We start from the raw sequence: 23,933 nt of genomic DNA on the forward strand, positions 1-23,933 counted from the left end.
ACCCAACCACTTCCTTGAATCATTCCTCCCAGCACCTTAAAGCCCGCCAGACCAACGAGGAGCCCCTCGTTCTCCAGTCACCAGCTGCCTGCCAGTGCTCTGGTCCAGTCCCACTGGGACGCTGCCGCCCCCAGCCTCCCAGAGGCCCTCAGCGTCCGGGTGTCCCCGTCCTTCTGCACTGACCTGCTTACTCTCAGGCTTGCGTCCGTCCACTGCTCTCTTCACCAACACCACTCAGCCTGACCTCAACCTCCACAGGGCCCAGTCCACACATGTAGGATACGTGAACGCGGGCAGCACCTGGGCCTCTGCACGGCCAGCAGGGCTCCTGTCACTCCCCAGGGGGCCAGCTGTCAAGTCACGTGGGGTCTCAAGAGGAAGATTCCTCCCCAGCGGGGAACCAGGGCTGATGGTGAGCGTCTACGCTTCCGCCCTAAGGAAAGTCACTCTGTTTTTCTAATTTGCACGAGGAGAAATTGCCAGACACTACTCCTGTCTGCCAACAGAATTTGAAGAAACTTCTTTGTTTACTGTAGATCCAAGGAAAACTGTTTCTCCTTCAATGTTAACATGCTCCTGATGCCATCACAAGGAAGTAAGGACGAAGCCAACATTCACGACCTTTTCTCCTTGGCCCTTGGCCGGCAACCAGAGGAAACTTTGACCAGGTTGAGGGCAATGTCCTGGAGAGGACTTGGTGTTTAAGCAATGGCTTCTGGTCCTGTGGTCAAGTGATGGCTGAACTCATACAGGCCAAGCCTGCACAGTCAAGCTTTGCTTTGTTTCCTTCCTTTATTTTATTTTTAAAAAACAGCTTTAACTGAGGTATAGTTGACTTTGTTTGCTTTTTAATAGAAAAACAACTCTAATAAACTAATAACTCTAATAAAACAGGTCAACGTGAAAATATTAAGGGAAACACTAGAGCTAACAGCAGGAGAGGAACAAGGTCTCAGAAAGGACAGCGTAGGGGCCACCAGAGGCCAGGTCCACGGGTGCCTTCCCTCCAGCCCTCAGCACAGCCTGCAGGAAGAGCCCGGCCCCAGGTCAGACGTCAGGGAACAGCCCCAGAGGATCTGTGATTTGCTCAGGCCAGGCCTCTGGCAGGTGGTGGACCCAGGTTTCGAGACAGCTTCTGCCTGTCTGGACCCAAGTGAAGTAAGGAAAGAAAGTCTGTAGCGTGTACTATTCTACAGGCTTCAAATTCAAGGGCGCACCAGGCCCAACGCCACCCGGCGTGGGGCAACACGAGGCCTGCACCCGATGGTGCGTCCCAAGGACACAGGTCTGCCTCTTACGCACTCTGCAGGGCCACTGTCCCAGCGTGAAAAAGCAGCAGCAAAGGACCTCGGGGCTCAGAGCCAGAAGGACACTAGGGGTACCTGGGCCGGACACCCAGTGATGAGGCCCAGGGGTGGTGCAGGAGCTGTTCGAGGTGACACGCCCTCCAGAGGATGGCCTGGTGCTGGCCAAGTGCTCCCCCGCAGGCGCCCGAGGTCACAGCCTCTCCCACCTGGTGCCCGTCTCAACCTGCAGCCTCCCACCCTGGCTCTCCTGACCCGAGGCCCAGCAGGAAGGAGAGGGCACAGGCCTGAGCCAAAGGGGCGAGGGAAGGTGGCCGTTCACAGAACATCAGGCCCCGATGGGGAGCGCAGGGTGGTGGGGGGAAGGGAGACGGCTGGAGAGACACTGGCAGGGGCCTGTCTCCTGGCTTTGGGAGCGGACTCTGGAGGGAGGGCTGACCCTGGCCATGCCGGGCCAGGCAGCTAAAGATGGCCCTCAGCTCCCCCGCCCTCCGCGCTCTGCTGGGGGCCTGACTCCAGGGGGACCAGCATCGCACTCGTATCTGGAGTGGGGGATCCGGGCCCCCACCCGGCTCCAAGCCCACCACACAAGGCCTCGAGGCCCCAGGGCCAGCACCGAGACCCAAACCCAGTCAGAACCGCACGACGTTTCCTCCCGGCTCCGCACTGAAGGCCGCGGGCTCTGGGCATGTGGATGACAGTCTGCTGCCTGACGGCCGCCCCTCCTGGCATCGCCCTGCTCAGGACGCCAAGGGCGTCTTGTGTGGCCCTCGCGAGGGGAGAGCACGGCCGGGTAAGGGCCGCCCCTGCTCCTCCGCGGCTGTGGCCCCCTGTGCACGGCTTTGCCCCTCTCCTCGGACCCCTCGTGTAACCCAGTGGGGGCGGGGGGAGGGGAGCCCCGCCTTTTTCCCTCCAGGCCTCCGCATATCTGTCCCGGGTCCTCCTTCTCTCAGAAATACCTTCCCCCTGGTTCCCCTGAGGAAGGCCCATCGTTCTCAAGAGTCAGAAGCTGAAATTCTGCCTGTTTCCAAGCAGTCCCACTGCCCAGCTAGAGGGGGATGGGGCTGACGGATGAGTGCCATCGGCAGCATGTCCCTGTGCACGACGCAGGTGTGACGGATGGACAGCCCCCCAGCCCAGTGTCTGAGGGGCTGCGCCCTCGGCCATGAGTCCACAGCACTGCTATCACCTTCGGATTCCAGAGCGTACACAGACCTGCCTATGGTTTTCCGGGTGCCCTGTCTGCAACTGAGTCAACCTCAGCACCTTCTCGCTGTGAAGTCATGGAAAGGAGGTATTTTCCCTGCTCAGTGACACGGCACTACGTGATCGTTCAGATGACTTAGCTGGCACTGGGCGGAAGTAACCCCGTCCCAACAATGGACCAGGGACTCTAAGAAGATGGAACTTTACTCACTTTGTTCAACCAGCCCACCTGGAAGCTTCAAGTGACAGAGGGTGGCGTCATTTGTGAGGGCAGAGACTGCAGGTGAAGTAAGCTCAAAGGAACAGCTGCAGCAACTGTGAGTCTAACTCTGGGAAGCTTTCCTCTCCCCACAGGGATGGGCATTTCCGGAACAGTCATCATAAACTCTGGCCTCACGGAACCGACCAACAGACTCCTAACATTAGGTAAGTGCAGATTCTACCAAGAACCAGTGGGAAGAACTCAGCCCCCCACAGGCCACCGCGGGACGAGCAGTCCACACACAGCCTGGCTCGGAGTCCACGTGGCCACAACGTACTAAATTCATCTTTATGCGTTCAAACCAGGTATCTGTATTACACACATAAGAAGCAAAGGATTCATCTTACTTCCCAGATCACACTGTTAAGGCTCTTACGTATAAAACCAAGTCATAGGGCTTCCCTGGTGGCGCAGTGGTTGAGAGTCCGCCTGCCGATGCAGGGGACGCGGGTTCGTGCCCCGGTCCGGGAAGATCCCACATGCCGCGGAGCAGCTGGGCCCGTGAGCCACGGCCGCTGAGCCTGCGCGTCCAGAGCCTGTGCTCCGCAACAGGAGAGGCCACAGCAGTGAGAGGCCCGCGTACCGCAAAAAAAAAAAAAAAAGTCATAGAACATAAGAAAATGTGTTTGTCTTCTTATTAGAAGGGTGTATGTATATGTAGCCTTTACAAGAGCCTTCCTTTGAGTAAATTACAAAAAACTGGGTCTTGAACAGATGAATAAATTGACAGAAAATGAATAAAGCGGTGAGCAGAGGCAGGCTAGCACCGAGCACGGCAATTACGCCTCCACTTCACTAGGCAAAGCAATCAGATCTATCAGTACATTTATCTGTTTATTTACCTGTAAACATACAACATATTTCCAAAACAGCTGCGAGGCAGTCTCCGGAACACTGCCGCCACCCCGCCTGCCTCTTACCTGGCCCCTGGTCCCTCCAGTGCTGTCCTTGGCCAGACCGGCTGTACCCAGAGCTCATCCTGTGGTCGCTGGATCCCTGTCGGCCCCTCTGCCCTGTGGGGACACGTGATCAGCACGTCAGCAGCTACCAGACGCAGAACTCCAAATGGCAGTCGTGTTTAAGAGTAGAGCAAGACGACCCTGGGCTGGCAGCTCCCAAACTTCTAACGTCCTTACCACCACAGGGAAAGCCCCTGAAAAATGCAGATGCTGGGGCCACGGCACCGCGGCCGGGTTGGCTCAGGGCTGCACTTAAACCTGTTCCCAGGAGAGTCTGTGGGGGGGACGAGCAGGCTATCCTGTCAGGTCCCTCAAAGCAGGGCAGTAAGTTCTCCTTTCTGCCTCCTCGGGCAGCTGCCCTGGGCAGCGGCCACAGGCCCAGGCCCACACTGCTGGCCACCAGCACGCGGGGCTCTGGGACATGGTGGGCCTGACCAGGCCACCCTCTCCTCCCAATTCCCCACAAACTTCATCGGCACGCAATCGGCTCACTCTAAATTCTTCTAAATTCCTAAACCCTGACGCTTTCTTCTGTCTGTCTCTACTAGAATTCAGTACTAGCAAGTCTAAGTACATATTTAAATGTGATTCTAAACACTACCTTGGTACCTCACACTATTCCATAAAGAAAGGAGGCCAAGCCTGCCCGGCACCAGCCACAGGGGCAAACCAGCGCTCTGAGGACACGGGCAGGCGGCTCCGCACTGGCTCAGCCCCAGGCCCCTGCCCTCCACGCACACTGTTGCCAGCTGAGGGCGGGGAGCGGCCTGAAAGGCACCGGCAAGTGTCAACGGCACCAGCTCGTCCCGGGAGGAGGAGACAGCGGCTGCGTGCAGGTGACCGAAGGACGCTGGGCTGGGGCCAAGGGGCTAGGCTCTGCCACTGAGAACCTGTGCGGTGTTGGCGAGCCACCGGCGCCCAGGGGAGTGAACCACAGAATATCAGGCTGTATTTGTGAAGAAAATGATGACATCGAGGAGAGAAAAAAGGAGCAGTTTCCAAATCACGTAAATTGACTCATGATTATCTGCTGAAACCGTTTCTTCCATAATCTGGAGTAACTCGACAGGATCACCCAGGTCTGCCATCTTACGGACACTTCACCAGAAAGAGATCACAGAGTTTCCTGTCTGTATTAGGAGTGACCGTACTGCAGCATTAACCTCTGTGAAACCACAGGCTGCCTTAGGGCTTTCAAGAAAACTTGTCACATGTACAGCCCTCTTAAGCCTGAGCGTCAGACTCTGAAATGCAGAAAGAGGTTCAGGCATCCAAATCCCAGTGACTGCTGCAGCTGACAAAGCCTGCACCCTGCCATCTGCACGTCTGCAGCCAGCCTGTCACTGCTCTGCTAACCATCTCACTAGTGACAGGAATCCTGGTGCGGTGCTCACAGGGCAGACGGCCTGAGTGACATGCTGCCAACAGATGTGGGGAACAGGGGACACAGAGAGAACGCTGCCTCTTTCTTCTGCAAGGAATAAACTTTTGCTCTGGGGTCTCAAACGCCGCCTATCTCCAGGCAGCTGGAGAAAGGTAAAGGATGGAGAGGGGGCGAGGCCAGGAGGGACTCTGTCACCATTAGGAGTGGGGAGGGGCCGGAAGCCCCTTTACACAGCACTGACCGGCAGCAGCTGGACGCGACCTGAGGCCTCACCGACCTCATGGCACAAAGTTTCTCGGAGCGAAACGTGCAGGGCTGGTGTGAGCAGAAGTCAAGACGGTCTGGGGGAGTAGGAATTTGGGGTAATTCTCTATTCCATCAAGAAAAAATGGGGCTGCTACAGTTACAGGTATAGATCCTACCCAAACGAGGACATGAGAACGTGATTAAAAATGAACTCAACACAATGAGCTACTGAACAAGATGTCCGACTTCACTGATAACAAAGAAGCACCCAATCAAGGAGACAGGCTTTTTCATCTATCAAATTAGTCAGAAAAACAAACTTTTAAGTGGTGTCAAGAATGCATGAAACAGGAACTCTTAACCCCTCTGGTGAAGGTGTGAAGTGACCGTGTGTTTTTAGAAAACAAGTTGGCAACATTTATCTAAAATCCAATTATGTTTGGATCTATAATTCTGTGAACAACGGAACTCTATCCTAAGGAAACAACACACAGAAAAGCATCAAGTATAACGAGAAAAAACGGAAGCTTGAGGCGGGGGGCTACGACGCAAAGGCAGTGCGTGTGGTGGTGGGGCTTCTGTTTAAGGGGAGCCTGACCACCGTGACCACGATCACGCTGGAAGTCAAGTGCCGAGGAGAACAGAGCACACAAGCATGCAGAGTATAATCATAATGAGACGAAAACACAGGAAAACATCTGTCATCATCTGTTACCTTCAGGAGACAGAATTAAAGGTTATTTGGGTTTCATTTTTAATTATTTTCTTTATATTCTAAGTGTTTTCTCATGTACTTTTATCATGAGAAAAAATAAGTCCAAACCTCTGTCAAATAAAGGCCCACCAGCCCAGCGGCGTGTGTACTTCAGGGCCTCCTGGAAAGGAGGCTGAGCCCCAGAGGAGGGTCCTTAACTCTCAGCACATGAACCCTTTGAAAACTCCCTCCTACGGGGACCAGAACTTAAACCGCTCAGCAGCACACTATCATCTTAGTTTTGTTTCTTCTTCCAATTTTATCAGCCTCTCCTTGCAGCTGCACGTGGCAGTGGGGCCCCTCCCGGGACCGAGAGGCTGGGACCCACCTGAGTGGTGTGAACGCCAGTGCCGCCTGCTGACGATGGGTCTGTTCTCCTTCATGCAGGCCTTGCACACGACTGACTTCAGGGCATGGAATCTGGTGAGCCAGGACCTCTGCAAACACACCAGATGGGGCGGAGCAGTGTCAGACACAGGCAGGCACTCGGGAGACGCAACTACGTGAGTGAAACTACACAGTATACTGTGCCCAAGGACACTGCAGCGGTGTGGGCGAGCACGGCTGCAGTTTCCCTTCCACACTGCAACTCAGCAAGATGTTCTTAGAAACTGGTCTTCTCCTGCATGCCCTGGAATGGCGACAGTGGCAGCTACACCTTCTCTGTCCCCTGTAGGTTATACAAGCATTTCCAAAAGGGCCTTCAAGTTCTACTGTGACATCTATGGCCCTAACACACAATCATACCTAAAACATCCATGCCGGTAGTGTGTTATCACCTCAGTTCCTCTTGGTTGTAAGACAGTAAGTGGAAAGAGCAAGGCCACAGACAACAAATTAACATGTGACCTTCCCTTCCAGCCTCATCTGTACTATTGAATATTCGATCCTATCTGCCCTAACTTGTTTTAAAGCAGTGAGTGTGAACCTGTAATCATTTTGTACTTGGTCAAGACATTAGGAAGGAAAGGAGGGAGGGGTCCGTGATGGGTGATGTGCAGGCCATGAGCCCGGCCTACTGTTACCTTTCACTGATTCGGTACCAAGGCCACACTTACAGGACATTTTTGTCAGTACTCTGCTTTTGTTGACTGCATAACCGTGGCTGCTTCTAAATTCTGAACACTTACATCCCTACGACGCCCTGGACTGTGTCTGTGTGTGAAGCAGCACTACCGGCACATCAGTCAGTAATGTTTTCCATCTGATGTGAAGGCGTGGAGCGCTGACCTGTCATAGACAGTCAGCTCTCGCTAATCACAGGGTCCTGTGGGTATTAACACACGTTCCAAATGAGCTTGGCCGGGGCCCGACTTGGAAATCTTCCAGGAACCGTGTAGCAGTTGTACTTACAAAGCCAGAACAGCAGCCAATGACCCCAACTAAACTGTCAGCCTTCAGGGAATATTTTCAAGTAACAAATCATCACCGCTCCTATTGAATTAGTCTCATGTCTGCAGAGGCAGCTCTGCAGGGAACGTGCATTCTTAACTCAAAAAGGGGAAAAGCAGCGAAAGCACTCGAAAATTCAAAATGTGTGAGACTGGGCAGGACGCTGCTCGCCCGCCTCCTCACAGGTTCTGGCAGAAGCTTCAGCGACGCTGACCCTGAGGCCTGAGGCACAACCACAGCGGAGGAGACCACCGGCACCAGCAGCCTCACGGACTTCTGGGTCAATTTCAAAGCCTGGGATCTGCGGCTCCTCAGAGCGGACTGCTGGGGTCTGTTCCTAAAGTAAGATGACCGTGAGGACAGAAGGTGCTGCGGACCCTTTTGACCTCCAGCCGAGGACTCTGAGTTTTCGTGATGCATTTGAGCAACTGATTTCAAACCTACTTTTTCTAAGCGTAAAGAAAACTGTGAACTCACGTGTTGCTCCACAAGCGCCTCTGCTGTGTACCCTCTCTCAGACTGCAGGTACTTCTGATGAAACAGCTTCCCGTCGAACAAATTCCAGGGCATGAAGTCCGACGTTTTCCAGGGGAAGCCGCAGGCACTGTTGACCAGCACCAGGGTGGTGAGGCCGCGGACCAGGAGGGTACCCAGCTGCACAGCCCTGGGGTCGACGTGGTCGAGCTGTGGAGACAAGACGCACAGAGAAGGTGAGGAGGCAGCCGCCACTCGGGCAGAGAACCAGAGGCGCTGCGCCCTCGGGGTGCGACGTGCTCCGCACACAGAGACACCGTTGGAGCTGCAAAGGCCAAAGCTCTGACCTGCCAGGAAGGTGACAGGATTGCAGCCTCGGGCCTACTGGGAAACTTTCTTTAAAAGCAAAGGCAAAGAAAGAGAAGCCAAGACAGGGTCATTTTAGACACTGATGAGTCATCGCATTTTTAAAAATCACACTGAGTTCTGTGAACATTATTAGATATGTTTTACACGAATGTCTATCATTTAAGAATAAAATGGCTTATTACTGCATAGGGTTGATAGTCTGTTACTTCTTACAAATTAAGGTCACACCCATACAAAATATTTATTCTGCTGTCAAACCTCCTTCCTGTTCTTGGACACAGCAGGGGCTCCGTTTGGTGAGAACCTGCAGAGACGCCCTTCGCCTTCAATCGCTCGTGTTCCTGGAATTTGTGGCCTGTGCTGACCACACACAGTGAACTGACAGGCAGCAACTGTCCACGGGGTTTTGTTAACAAGGCAAGTTCAACTCAGTCTGTCGGCATCGGGTGGATCTGTGTTGCTCAAAGTAAACAGCAGCGATTTTAAATGTCATTATGTATCTCACATAGTTTACAAAATTGAAGTAAACCAGGAAAAGGGACAGATGTTCATGCCCTTTTTAAGTCAGGTCTCACCTCCCTTATTGAGAGAAGCGTGGTCGTGACCCTCAGGTCTCTCTGCCCGCGCCCTCACCAGGCTATCTGCCCCTTGCTGTCATCAGCACCTTCCACCGTCTCCCTGATTTCAGTCGTCGAGCCCTCACCCTGTGCACCCACGCACACGGGGTACTGTCTGTCTAGAGCCGCACTGTCCACACCAGCAGCTGGGGCCCTGGGTGAGGTTTGAATTTAAGTGCAGTAAGATCAAATGCTCCATTCCTCAGAGGCACCACCCCACTCGGGGGCCTGAGTGGCAGTGTCAGTCAGCACCTTCCCGCCTGCCCACCGCTGGACCTTCTCCACCTCCCGCATTCCCCTTTGCAAAGCGCCCAGCCCCGAGGCTGCACTGCAGGCCGCACGGGTCGGGGCAGGTCTCAGCCCCAGGTCAGGGCACCCACCATGGCTGCTCAAGGTCAGGTGAACTGACGCAGAGGCTGCGTATTTTCTGAGTATTGGGGGCAGTTCTCTCATGAAGCACATTTTCCAGTAATGGAGTCAGTTTCTGCTCATCTCTTTGACACCTGTCTGTCTGTCTTAAAGTAAAGTTTAAATGAAGTATACCACTCTGCAAAGCACAGATCCTATGTGCGCCACTTGAATTCTCAAACAAACCAGGCAACCAACACCTGGGCCACAAAGCAAATGTCACCAGGACCACAGAAGCCCCCCTAACCCTCCCTGCCACACCCACTGTCCCCAGAGGTAGCGCTAACCGACTCCTCAAAGCAGGAACGGGCTTGCTCGCCAGTGAGCTGACGGAACCGGCTCCGGAAGTGAAGTGCACACACGGGCTCCAGCTTCCCTGGGCTGACGTTGCTGGGGTCTCCCCAGGCCATTCACCCCTCCGGGCTGTCACACGCCACTGCCTGCAGGGCTGACTGGGGATGCTGAGCCTATGAACCACGCTGCGGACAACGGGCATCTTTAAACAGTGAGCCTGTTTCCAGCCCAGGAGCGCATCCTGTCAGCAATGCTTTATGGTTGCCAGTGTGGAGACCTGGCCCAGCTGTTGATTTTTCCTAAGTACTTCATACTTTTTCTTTGATGTTAGTGTAAACACAAAAAATGCGGGGGCTATTTTTACTTGTTATTGTTTCTGTAGAATATACCTGGATTGTGTATGTTGACTCTGCACCAGCCCCTGTTAAATGTGCTTAGTAATTCTAATGGTTGCCCTGTAGATCTGGATTTTCCATATACACAATCACGCCACCTGTCAATAATGACAGTTTTATTCTTTTCTTCCAGTGTAAGGGAAGTGGTGGAAGAAGGCACCCCTGACTCACTCCCACCAGAGTGGAAAAACGTCCACTGTTTTACCATCAGGTCTGATTTCTGTTGTAGATACTCTTTGTTGGATTAAGGAAATTCCCTTCCAGTCCTGGTCTGCCGAGACTTTTTACGACAAACAGGTACTGAATTCAACCGAATACTTTCTCTGCATCATGCGTGGTACTAACGAAGTGAATCACACCGGTTTTCAAATGTTAAACCAAGTCTGTATTCCAAAAATAAACAGTTGGTTGTGTTGAAAGAGCAGAAGATTTTCACAGGTTGCAGAATCAAAATCTGCGGGTATCTTCCAGCAACAGAGAAAGTCACATAGCAACTCTTCTTCTTCCCCAAAGAACTGGAATTTAGGAAACAAGTCAGTGTGGCAGAAGGCTGACCCTGAATCCAGACTCGGAGTCGCTGGTGAGCACAGACTAATTCCATGTGGCTAAGGTATGGCCTTACCAATAAAAGTCATAAATAAAAGCGGCCGTATTTTGGAAACAGGATTCAAGGTGCTTTGCAATGAAGACAAGGAGGAGCCGAGCCCTGAGCACTTCCTGCTGAGGTGATGGAGCATCTAATGCGGACACAGAAACCAGAAAGACCAGTTCTAACGCTGCAAAGCCTCACAGTCAATATTTTAACAGTAAACAGCTCAACTGTGTGGTGTTTATACGCTAAGGTATTAGCAGTTATGTATACATGGAGGCCAAAACCCCCTAGTCAGCCGATGCTCCCTTTCAGGCATTGCTTCACCAGAGCGACTGTCCTAAAACCAGGTGGAAATCCAGACACGGCAAGGAGAGCACTGCAGACTCGTTACCACTCACCAGAAAACAAAGCAAAGGCAAACTCTGAGCTCCTCTGGTCTGAAAGGCCGGTTGGACTCAGGAGGTTCTGCACCTAAGTTCTCTGTGGCTACAGGCAGGCACGACTGTACAACACAAGCCCAAGGAGGCCGCCTGAACCTTGCGGGGCAGGCGCACGAGGGGCTGGTCCGGCTTTTCCTAACAGCCGGCTGCTCCTCAGCCCTCCTGAGTCACACAGGGGTCCCGCGGCTTCCAGGAGAGCTTGTTAAAGATGGCTCCTGAGGGCAGAGACCACCGAAAATGGGGCCGTCTGCTGAGACCCTCCCCTGGAGGCTTCTCATGTTGCACTGAGCAACTTACCAGTGACCCCCAGACTCTCCGTGTCCAACAGGGGTGGCCCAGGGCTCGAATCCAATACTAACAGTCCCCCGGAGCCTAGCAGCTTCCCAACTTTACCTTCCGACCCTCCCATCTCTGGCCAGCACTCCCTCCTGCCGTGAATCAAGACATGATGCTGCTCAGGGGCAGGAGGCCGCCTGAGGCAGCGGGGCCGGTGGCTGGCACCTACACACCACCCACACAACCACGGGCCAGGTACCAGAGTCAGCTCCAACCCCCAGGACGGGGAGAGACGCGAGCCAACAGGCAGGAGACAGGGAGTCAAGCACGTGACTCGTGATGACTGTGTCGGGGGAGAAGACGGGAACCACAGGAGCAGGGCTCTGCGTCTGTACGGAGGATGCCGACACTACCTGGTAGGCCCTGGAGAGCCACTCATCTGTAAGTGGAGGACAACACGAGTGCATCTGTCCGACACACAGATAAGCCTGTGAGAACACAGCAGGGTAAGCGTGTCAGGTGGGTCACTGCAGCAGGGCTGTCCACACAGTGGGCACTTTCAAAGCAGCTGCTGGATTTACCTGTAAATAAGTGACGTGTGAAGGCTGTGTGGGGAAGCCTACCACCTTCTGATCCTACCTTAGAGGGAAAAAGAAATCAGAGGCAGGGCACCGTTTAACGAGGCACCAGCAGCAGTGCACCCAGAAAGCTCTTCTTTCTCGCGAACACAGGGTCACCACGAGACGACAGGTGCTGCCCCGAGGGTAACACTGAGGCCTGCGCGGGCAGTCGTTACACGGCTCCTGCCCTCAGCAAGCGAGATGAAAATTCCATTTCTCCTGTACACGTTCTTATCCAATGTCGTTTTTACGCCACATCTTTAATCCAGGCAAAAGTAAACTGTGTTGAGATGCACTCCTAGAATTTAAATGGACACTTGCAAGGAACAAAAGCGGAAGAGAGTAAAATGAAATAAGTGAGAAACTGTCAAGGGCCGCCTGTCATAGGATTGGGCCAGCTGCAGCACCCTGTAACATCACTAAAATACCCACAATACCCTGTGGAACAACTGCAGGTTTTCTGAACTCACCACACATAGAAACAAAATCTCCACCTGGCCAAAGTCAGTGGCTTTCTCGGGCGTGCTGGGTCCGGCAGCACTGACAGGCCTGCCAACCATAACCTTCTGATCTGCAGCCCCCGCACGTGCAGGGCATGAGGAGACAGCCTCTGAACACACTCCTAACTTCCAACTCCATCCTGACCTACACCTAAGGTTCAGAATGGATGACCACAGGTAACAAACAGGAAAAACAATTCCTACTAGAGTGCTTTGTGGCTCACAGAAAGGACCCAAGAACAGAGGAAAGAAGAGAACATGCAGCTTGGTCTGAAGTCAAGTTTTCCTTCACGAAAAACTATGTGACAGAGGAAATACCTATGGGAGCAGCACAGCCCACATACGGCTGGCAGGATGAAGCCTGCTATTCCCACAGTGTTACCACCCGCAATGTCCACTCCAGATCGCCTCCTTGGTCCTGACCCCTCTCCAGACTCAGAGCCACCTGAACACATGCAGACGTCCTATGGCTTCGAAGCTGCACTCATCTCCCCCGCCCCATCACCTCATCTCAGGCAGCTCTTGCAGCCTCGAGTGATCCAGTCAGAAGGAAGGTGGCTCCAGGGTCCACGACCACCATGAGGTCTGCCATTATGTTTACAAGTACAAAACTGCAGAAAGGGACTGAAAGAATGGTAAAAGGCTAATCTTTACCAAAAAATGTAGTAAGGTAATTGTAACCATAACTCCACCCTTCTTCCCGTTCTTCCTTAAGGCCTTCAGTCACCTAAGCCTCTGTGCCATCAGTACATGGGGACAGGAAAGGGCAAAACTGCCAAGTTCCGACCTCTCACTTTCAAAAGCCTCACCCCCGGAGAACCTGAAAGACCTCCAATGTGCCCCACGTGTGAAGAGTGAGCAAGAGGAAGGGGCAGGCGTGGGGCAGGAAGGGGAGGCGCCTCGGGCGAGTGGAGCTCAGAGCCCGCAGGGGGACTGCCAGGCAGCCAGCGAGCTCCGCCTCTGGCAGGTGGGGTCTGGGGAAGAAACTCTGTGCAAGGTGTCAGAGCTTTGCTGCCCGGCTGATGTGGGAGGTGAGCAGGCACGGGGGCAGCGGGGCGGGGGAGCCCGGCCCCCACTGGTAGAGCGAGTTGGCACAGTGTCTCGGGGGGTGCCCACCCGCTCAACCCCGGAATATATACCGCAACCAACGGGATGGGGTTTGTAAAAGAAATCACATTGCTGTAGAAAAAGAAAGGTGAAACTGAAATTACGTCTGAGGTCCGTTTCTGCTGTAGAAAAACACATTTTATGTGAAAGGCTCTTATTCATGAAGATAAAAAGGACATCTACCAACATCACAGCGGTTTATACAAACATTAAGCAAACTGACAATTATTTGAGTACACACGACACACAAGGGGGCTCCATGGAAGTTATAAACACTCGGCCCGCCCCCTACTCTGCCCCAGGAAGGATGTATCTCAATTCATTTGAACAAATACTAGCTGAGTACCTGCTAAGTTACTCAGAAGCATAGGTACCAGAGAATACACAAAGATGAATAAAGCGGAGTCCCCACTCTTGAAGAAGCCACAAGCCAAGGAGTTTAAGAACAGTCTGAACGACATGAGAAAGGGGACACGTATCCAAGAGCAGCGTTACAGTAAGAGACCCACGCTGAGAAAAGGAAGAACACGGTTCTGAAGCAGATCCTGCAACACTGGAAGAGGGATCACACAGCACCTGTGTAATTGCCAAAAACAGGTAACCAGGAGTAACTACAGGTATTTATGTGTTATCAGCAAGTACAGGTAACCGGGAGTAACTACAGGTATTTGCAGAAGGAAAGAAGTCACCTTGGTGGTGAGCGCTGGGTCTTGGTGGGCATGGAAAGCGCTGGATCTGTGGAGGGCCTGCTTCACGGGGGCTGGACTGCAAGACAGACACCAGGGCAGACAGAATCAGAGGGCCTGGAAGGCCAGCCTACTTGGAAAAGTGCAGATTCTGAGCATCAAAATCTTTAATCTACCCTGGGGTGTGAGTGGCCTGGAAAGGGGAGAACAGAGGCTAGAGACAGTTTCAAAGCCAGAGTGCTGAAGTCTTAATACCTGAATGTTTGTAGGAAGAAGCAGTAAGAAGTTGTAACATCTGCTTATGATTCAAGACAAAAACAGGAGAGGGACGAAAACCCAAATGTGAATAGCTCAGATTCTAAAGCTGGGCAGCTGTGAACTATGCCAGGCATGTACACACGGACCCCTCCTCTGACCCTGAGCGTCCGTGCCCACCAACCAGCTCTCAGGTTCACGCCCAGGGCTGCTGGCCAGCTGTCTGGGAAGGGCAGAGAGCATCTATCGCAACCACCCGGTTTTGCGGCTGGGATGTGAACGCGTCCACAGACAATGTGTGAGCGACTGAGCGTGGCTGTGTCGGGGGCGGGCGCGGGCTGGGTTTGGCCCTCCCTCGCTCTCTCCTGTCCGAGCGCACACCCCGGGTGTCTGGTGGGGGAGAGATCGACCCTTCTGAACCGTTACGGGCCCGGGAGGGCGGGCCGAGATCTCTCCCGACTCTCAAGGAGGCGTCCCGCCAGCTCCGTCGCTGCCCTCACACCCACACGCCTTCACTTAACAAGGGCCCCCAGCCCCCTCCCAGGGGCACAGCCATTCTCCCCGGGCTCCTCTCGCCCGGAGAACCTGTCTGAGCACTGCAGATGGACTCAGGGAGGAGGCGTGACCAGCCCTCACGGCCAGTTCCCTCAAGGGCTCGTCAGCCGTGTTCCCCACTGTGCACCTTACGGTCTCTTCACAACGCTCGTGCTCACCCGGAGAGACCGCATCTTCTGGACCGAGTACCAGGACCTGTACTGTGATACAAACCACGCGAAACTGGGACTGCTGCCACCGCTGGGCACCAGGCCTTCTGGACTCTGGGCTCCAGGCACCCTGAGCCCTCTCACTACCTCTCTTCCCTCCCAAAGTCACTCAACGATACCCTGCCTGGGACAAGCATTTGAAAGTCGTAAGCATGCCAGAGAGAATAAAAATGAGGAAAATATGGAAACCAGGTTTCCTACCCATTCATCTCATTTAATCTGTCTGGAGCACTCATCTCCTATGTTTACAAAACAACTTTAAAAAGTCTACTAAAACTTTCAATAGATTCTATTTCTACTATTCACTCATTCATCCAATTTTGAGCTGCCTAATAATGAAAGCATTTTTCTAAATCTGAGTGTACTTTTACACAATCCTGTGTTTCTGTGGCTCTTCCAGTGAGTTAGTCAGCAGAGCATACTATTTTGATGTGCTCTAAGAATGTGATCTCAGTACGTCCTCAAAGCATTTTGATTTCTGCCTATGGGACTTAGAGTGATTTAGAAAGTGAGGATTTACCAGCCAAGGCAATATTACGTAGAGATCTCTCGATGAAGACGGCTACACCTGCTTTTCACACATGCTGCGTTTGCTCCCCGCCTGAGAGGTGCATGGCTGCTGGGGGGACGACACGACGCTGGGGAACCCATGTGGAAAAGGAGCTGTGGCTGCTTAATGTGGCTCCAACACACTCTGGAGTCTAAGCCCAAGACACAGGGCTCTGACTGAACCGCCTGTGGTCCCGTGCACTCAGCGCCAAGGCACAGCACTGCCTTCAATACGAAATGTGCTGAGCACTGGGCCTTCGACCGGCACCCAATAGGAGGCAGAGAGGGTCCAGCCGTGGAGCAGCCCCAATCGTCACGTGTCCAGTAAATCTTGAAACATCCTCACCGGCGCGATGAGATGCTATGCTCACAGCAGACCCCTTGCTAATGTGGTATAGCTCGAATTTCAGAGCAGAATTTTCCTTTCTATTAACTCCTATTTCTTTTCCTTTTAATTTCCCAATCAAAAATGACCAAGAGGGCTTCCCTGGTGGCGCAGTGGTTGGGAGTCCGCCTGCCGATGCAGGGGATGCGGGTTCGTGCCCCGGTCCGGGAGGATCCCATGTGCCGCGGGGCGGCTGGGCCCGTGAGCCGTGGTTGCTGGGCCTGCGCGTCCGGAGCCTGTGCTCCACAACGGAAGAGGCCACAACAGTGAGAGGCCCGCGAACCGCAAGGGAAAAAAAAAAAAAAAGACCAAGAACTTTCCAAGGAGCCCTGGTACTGCCAGGAAAGATGCCAGCCACCTCCTGTAAGCTAGGCTTCGGGGTGGCTCAGATAGGTCTCCCCGAGCGCCGGGGGTGGGAGAGGTGAGCCTGGAATGTTCCAGCAGTTGGGGGCCTCCCCCTGAAAGCAGATGGTTTATCGTTTTGTTGGTTTCAGGGACCCAATGCAGCAGAGAGGAACTGACAGGCAAACAAAGCCCCAGTGTCTCTTTGGCTCATTCCAAAAGGAAAGAGTGAAAGCAAATTTAAACCACGGAGCACCCTGGGGCGGAGCAAAGAGGCTCTGAGAGCACGCAGTCTGGCTGGGACGCCAGGCCTGGGCTCCGCTAGGCTCAGTGACAGTAAGCTTCATAGAGGACTTTACACAACACTCTGGGCACGTGCCCAAGTCTGACGAAACCCTGGGGGTGAGCAAGGCAGCTACGTGCACCCCTTTTACATTCCTGGACAGGCACACAGGGCACCCAAGTTAGAGGTACTGCTCACAGGACACAGCAGGAGCCAGGGTTCCTGAGGCCCAGGGCTCCTCCCACCACCGCCCGATGGGCAGGAACCAGGAAAGGACAGGGGCAAGTGACCACAGGAACTCACACATCATGACATGTGATACCTTACCCGTGATTATTCTCTGGCTGAGGTATCCCTGTCTTAAATGATACAGATAGAAGAATCTAAGAATCCACCCTCCCCCTTTCAAGTCGCTTAAGACGGGGGACTTATTTGCTATACAATTCAGAATACTACTTAACTGACTTTCCCTGCTAGCCATGCACCTGCATCTCTATCTATACGCATGCACGTGTGTTCCTATGGGCTGTACACACCAAGTATGAAAGGACCACGTGAGCAGACCCTGTCCTCTAGAGCTGTAGGCGGAACGCACACATGGACAGTTACGACGCTGACAGGAAAACTAGCAAGTACATACCCAGCATTCAGAGAGGACGGAGTAGCGACTGGAGACTGACTGACAGATGGACGGCCTGGCCCCACTGTGCTCTCAGCACCCAGGAGACCAGTGTCCTTGGTCACTGCCTTCCCTGCTTTATAAAAAAGCCTGTCTTTTTTTTCTTAGTGCCAAGTAATACTGTTTTTCTTCTTTCTTTTTTTATATTCCTGCAGATTAAGAGTTCCTGTATTCTTTGATTTCATATATAGCAGACTTCTACGTCTGTAAATGAATGTGTGTACAGTATATATATATAAAATGTGCTATAATCTTTACAAATATAATCACCTGGATTTTTTTTTTTTTTTTTTGCGGTACGCGGGCCTCTCACTGTTGTGGCCTCTCCCGTTGCGGAGAACAGGCTCCGGACATGCAGGCTCAGCGGCCATGGCTCAAGGGCCCAGCCGCTCTGTGGTATGTGGGATCTTCCCGGACCGGGGCACGAACCCGTGGTCCCCTGCATCGGCAGGCGGACTCTCAACCACTGCGCCACCAGGGAAGCCCCATCACCTGGATTTTTAATAAACGTGTAAATACACATATCATTTAAAAGGACCTTTCCACAAATGGAAAGATATACCATGCTCATGGATTGGAAGAATGAATATTGTTAAAATGACCATACTACCCAAGGCAATCTACAGATTCCATGCAATCCAATCAAAATACCAATGGCATTTTTCACAGAAATAGGACACTCCTAAAATTTGTATGGAACAAAAGACCCCAAATAGCCAAAGCCATCTTGAGAAAAAAGAACAAAGCTGGAGGCATAACACTCCCTGACTTCCGACTGTATCTCAAAGCTACAGTAAACAAAACAGTTAGTACTGTCACAAAAACAGACACAAAGGTCAACAGAACAGAATAGACAGCCCAGAAAAAAATCCATGCATAAGTGGTCAACAAAGGAGCCAAGGATATACCATGGGGAAAGGACAGTCTCTACAAGTGATATGGGGAAAACTGGACAGTCATATACAAAACAATGAAACTGTATCTACACCATACACAAAGATCAACTCAAAATGGATTAAAGACTTGAACATAAGAGCAGAAAAAATAAAACTACTAGAAAAAAACACAGGCAGTAAGCTCCTTGACATCAGTCTTGGCAATGACTTTTTTGGATTTGACACCCAAAGCACAGGCAGCAAAGGCAAAAATAAACAAGTGAGAATACAGCAAACTAAAATGCTTCTGCAGATTAAAAGATATAAACTACTATGTATTAAAAAAATAAGCTACACAGATATATTGTACAACACAGGGAATAAAGCCAATATTTTATAACTATAAAAACTATAAATGGAATATAACCTTTAAAACTGTGAATCATTGTGCTGTATACCTGTAACATATACTATTGTACATCAACTATACCGAAAAAAAAGGAAAAAAATCTTCTGCACGGAAAAGGAAACCATCAACAAAATGAAAAGGTAACCTACTGAATGGGAGAAATCATTTGCAAATCATGTATCTGACAAGGGGTTAATATTCAAAATATATAAATAACTCATAAAACTCAATAGCAAAAAAACAAAACAATCTGCTTAAAAAATGGGCAGAAGATCTGAATAGACATTTTTCCAAAGAACACATACAGATGGCCAACAGGGACATGAAAAGGTACTCAACATCACTAATCATCAGGGAAATGCAAATCAAAACCACAATGAGATATCACCGCATAACTGTTAGAATGGCCATCATCAAAAAGCAAGAAATAACAAATGTTGGAGAGGGTGTGGAGAAAAGGGAACCTTTATGCACCATTGGTGGGAACGTAAATTGGTGCAGCCACTCTGAAAAACAGCATGGAGGCTCTTAAAAGTTAAAAATAGAACTACTATATGATCCAGCAATTCCACTTCTGGGTATTTATCAGAAAAAAATAAAAATACTATCTCGAGGAGATCTGCACTCCTATGTTCACGGCAGCACTATTTACAACAGCCAAGACACGCAAACAACCTAAGTGTAAGTGTCCACCGATGAGTGCAATGGATAAAGAAACTGTTACACACACACACATACATACACACACACAATGGAATATTATTCAGCCGTAAAAAAAGAATGAAATCTCGTCATTTGTGACAACATGGATTGAGGGCATGATGCTAAGTGAAATAAATCAGAGGAAGACAAATGACATACGATTTCACTTCTATGTGGAATCTTAAAACAAAACAAAACAAAACAAAAACAAAAACAAACTGATAGACACAGAGAACAGATTAGTGGTTGCCAGAGGCGGGGTAGGAGGTGGGCCAAATGGGTCAAGGGGTTCAGAAGGTAAAAATTTCCAGTTACAAAATAAATAAGTCATGGGGAATGTTCCTGTAAAACAACCAAATGTAAAGAAGGCTGGCAAGTGTGCCACCCCTTTGGTCAGGCGGGCCATCCTTAGAGGTGTGATAGTCAGTACCTGCAAGTCTGCAAGCTCCATGGTGGTCTTTCCTTCGAGGCACAGGGCCTGTGCAATGAAGGCATGTAGATCCTCCAGACAGAGGGTGTCCACCTGCGTGGGAGAGAGCGCCAGCGTCAGCCCCAGGAAAACCAGCTCGGACCAAATATAGGCAGGGGACACATGCATGTGCACGCGCACACACACACACACACACACACACACACACACACAGAGGCAGCAGAAGAGACGCCAGTGGAGGTGAGCAGGGTCTTTTCTCCCACCACCCACAGTCCCTGGTGTGAAAATCTCCACGACACCTAGGGCCAAGCTGGACTGGGGAGCCTGTTACTCATTAGCAAGGCAGAACGCTCCAGAGCGCCTGGGGAAAGCCTGAGCTATGACCAAGTCTAAGTCTTGGAGCAACACAGGTCATCAAGTTTTGACACATATTTCCAGAACTGACAATTCAGGGGTTTGCAGACGGAGAGCACCCACAGCTGGCCTGAGCCAGAGTGATCAGAGCTGGGATAAACACCCACCCTTGCCAGCCCCAGACATCAACTGTGTCCTCAGATCCCAGTTTAAAGGAAACCAGGATTCCCCAGATATGAGTCCCCTCCCATCCTTTGTGGAATCAAAGAGTCTAACCAAAGTGTGAGTGAGAAGCAAGGAGAGACAGAGATATGGAGAAAGAGATGGACCCTGGAAAGGAGGAGGGGATGGAGATCAAAGACGGCGCCAGGCCCGGCCATCGGCAACACCTCTGCACCCTCCTCACAGGGTCACAAGGCTCAGCCACCAAATGCCACCCTGGTCCCGTCACTGTCCATTTCCATGTTTACTCCAAAATAGTTGCTGCCTTTGTATAAATGACAGCTGTAATTATTTCAGGGAAAAACCAAGAAATCTACAAACGTGCAGCACTCGTGACCAAGAAAAAAGATCCCCATCCACAGAAGCAAGGCCAAGCAGGAAGTATTTTTTTTAAACCCATAAACCCTCACCTCTCTCTGCTTAGACAGGTTTGTCAGCAGTTAGTTCTACTTCTTGCCATTAGCAACTTCTGCAGAAGGCTGATTTTAAAAGACACTACCTATGAGAAAGGAATAACTCTTTCATGTCCTATTTTTTTCAGTTAACCTATTTCATACTCTGCCACCACCTTTGTAATTAACAAATCTATAACATATCAGAGGAGGCAAGTCTTAGTAATACCAATTTTTTAGAATTTTGTATAATGGATATTATTATTATAAAGTATTTGCTCCAGTATAGATTATAAAAAATATGTAAACTTTCTATGATGCAAACTTACACTCCCAGGAAAGCTTCTCAGATAAGCCTCTGATAAAAAATGCTGCTGACTTGGAGGTACGAATCCAAGTGAACAAAAGAGAGGGTTTTGTTTCTCTACAGGTTCTGTGCACTGAGCAGTATGTAGTTAACCCGTATAGCACATCAAAACATCTAATATAAGCTTAACTATATAAAAGTACAGTATTTTTAAAAAATTACCTTTTTAGTCTTATTAATCCTGAGAGAAGTTATCCCCGTGAATAATAGCACAGTACAGTACCTTTTGATCTGAGGGACAACGCTGATGTGTCGATTTGTTTTCTAGTTTTAAAAAGTTCCAATTTGAATGTGTCCTTGCAAGTCAAGCCAACACTGAGTCTATCTCATGCTGACTTACTTACACTAAAGAGATGTTCACTGAAAAGGCAGTTACTAGTGTTAAGAAGGTAAAAGTAGAAGTTTTCCTGATGCTTGTCTTGCTTCAGGGTTATATAAATATGAGATGTAAAGTGACTGTTCTGTGATTTGGCATTTTTTTCCTGTTGGAAGTGGATTTTCATAACTAACGATCACTTGCACAGCTGACAAGAAAGCAGAGCTGTATCGGGTGACTGTGAATGGGTTCAAGGACTATCTCTACTGCTGGAAAAAAATAATGCAAAACGTAGTCCTAGGAGCGCTAACACATGGCATCACTATCCGTATGTTCACAAGGAGTGCTGAGAAGAAAACCACTGATCCTTCTGGAGGAGAAAACTCAGCTATTGGTCATCTACCACTTCCCAATTCCCTCTATGGGTCCACCTCAGCCACCTGTAGATTCATAAACAATTGACAGAAAATATTAACTGACAATACATGCATGTACATTTAGTAAAAATATAAAAAGAAATATATTTTTACATTTAAATACTAAATAACCCTGCCATCATTTATTGATTTACACTTTGCTGAGTCTGGTGCAAATAAAGGAAAATTCTACTCAAAACTAAAGTTGATACAGGTGCATGTGAAACCAATAAAGAAGCAATAAAATCTCTAAGGGTGATTTAACTATATATACCACGTTTGTACAAAATGCAAAATACAGGACTAGCTATAAAATGACAGAGGACTTTTAGAAAGGAAAAATCAGTATATGATTCCCCTGAAATGTAATTCTACCATAAGTTTCTTAAAGACAATGAATTCAGGTTTGAAAAACAGAAACATAATTTTCTATTCCAGACAAATGAAAACTTGACAGTTACGGCAAAGCAGACGCAGACCTATCACCTACGGAGACCAGAGGAGGGGACAGCTACTGGGGATCAGGAAAGCTGGTGAGAAGGTCTACATGGCTAAAGAAACAGACACTTGATGGCAAAGGACTTGTACAAACAGTTCAGCTGGGGAAGGGAAGCAGGAGATGGAAGGTATTTAAGCCCTTCTTTTGTTGAGGCGTCCCAACGTTATCATGCACGTGGAAACTAATAAGAGGCGAATGTTTTCAGTGGCCCTTGTAAGCTCCCTGCATAAACTAACAAACCGCACGAACGAGGAGCTGGCGGCACCTCCCCACGCGTGGCTGTGGCCTTCTCCACCCCGTGCGTGGCCCAGCTCCGCGGGTGGGGGTGGCTGACAGCGGCAACCACCCTGGTGGGCTTTTCTCTGGGCACCTGTGCAGGACGCTTCTCGCCTTCTACAGAATGCCTGGCCAGTAGCCTCAGGAAGAAGGTGTGATCCCGTTCGCAGGTGGAAAAGCGAACGTTTGTTAGATGACTTAGGAAAGTTGAAGTAGTCTCCCTTGGTAGCTCTGTGCTTCCGAGAAGAGCTGTGACTCTAGCCAGGTCAGCCGGACTGCAGCGCTGGACCTTCTCACCATTACATGAAACCCCACCAACAGGAACCACCACCCACATAGGGACACAGGAACAGTCCAGAGCCCAAAAAGCTCAGCAAGCGCGAGCAAAGTGCAACAGGGCTCCTGCACGGGTCAGACGCCTCAAGCCGCCATCACACTTAGGTGCAGCGCCCACCTCTAAGTCCGGCAGCAGACGGGGCTTCTCAAATGTACGCGCACACGGAACCCTCACTTGAGTCCGAGCATTTGGAAGGACTGGAGTTTATAGAACAGACACTGGGCAGAGATGGTGCAGGGGACCAACCCACGGCTACATCCCAGAGCACCACACCCCACCAAAGGCGAGGGCCAGGAGTGAGGGGTGACAGCAGCAGCTTCGACAGGAAAGGAGGTTACCTGCACAAAGAGGTAGATCAGGAGGCAGCACAACGCTTGAAAGGGGCTCTCGACCACCTGCAGCTCTTCTCGCGAGGAGGAAAGGTCAAAACAGGCCAGGAGTGTGTCCAAGCGCTGGGCCTGTAGTCCTGCCTCTTGGCTCAGCCACAGCAGCTTCAAACTAGGCGTTCCCCCTAGTTAGAGGAAAGTCCATTTACCGTTATTCTTTGCACTAGCAGGTTATAACACGCGTCTGCAGAAATACAGTAAAGGAATAAAGGGCACTAACCTCTTCCCTTCCCGATATCCGTGGGCTTTAAAGTGTAAAGCAACTGGAAATAAGCATGAACAGAACTTCCTGGTTTAAACAAGCAGAAACCCTAAAAGGTCAGCATATATGTATTTCACTGAAACCGGTCTTCTTTTTTTAAATGGCTACATTGTGGGGGAAGAGGGCTTTTTCCTACCCGTGTTGCTCG

The 23,933-nt window shown here is 50.7% G+C and overlaps 1 protein-coding gene across 9 annotated transcripts in view; it reads right to left on the bottom strand.

Annotated features, from left to right (window-relative positions):
• FAM120B (family with sequence similarity 120 member B) overlaps positions 1 to 23,933 on the bottom strand; it is a 71,784-nt gene that overhangs the window by 11,567 nt on the left and 36,284 nt on the right. For all 9 annotated transcript variants that reach the window (XM_060029609.1, XM_060029601.1, XM_060029607.1 and 6 more), the window contains 5 exons: positions 23,476 to 23,648; positions 19,959 to 20,051; positions 7,985 to 8,191; positions 6,444 to 6,552; positions 3,693 to 3,785 (listed from right to left, as the gene is read on the bottom strand). In XM_060029609.1, coding sequence (XP_059885592.1) covers positions 3,693 to 3,785; positions 6,444 to 6,552; positions 7,985 to 8,191; positions 19,959 to 20,051; positions 23,476 to 23,648 — 675 coding nt within the window. The remainder of the gene's footprint in view (positions 1 to 3,692; positions 3,786 to 6,443; positions 6,553 to 7,984; positions 8,192 to 19,958; positions 20,052 to 23,475; positions 23,649 to 23,933) is intronic.

This window comes from Delphinus delphis, chromosome 14 (genome assembly GCF_949987515.2).
Source record: "Delphinus delphis chromosome 14, mDelDel1.2, whole genome shotgun sequence".
Classification (NCBI taxonomy): Eukaryota; Metazoa; Chordata; class Mammalia; order Artiodactyla; family Delphinidae; genus Delphinus; species Delphinus delphis.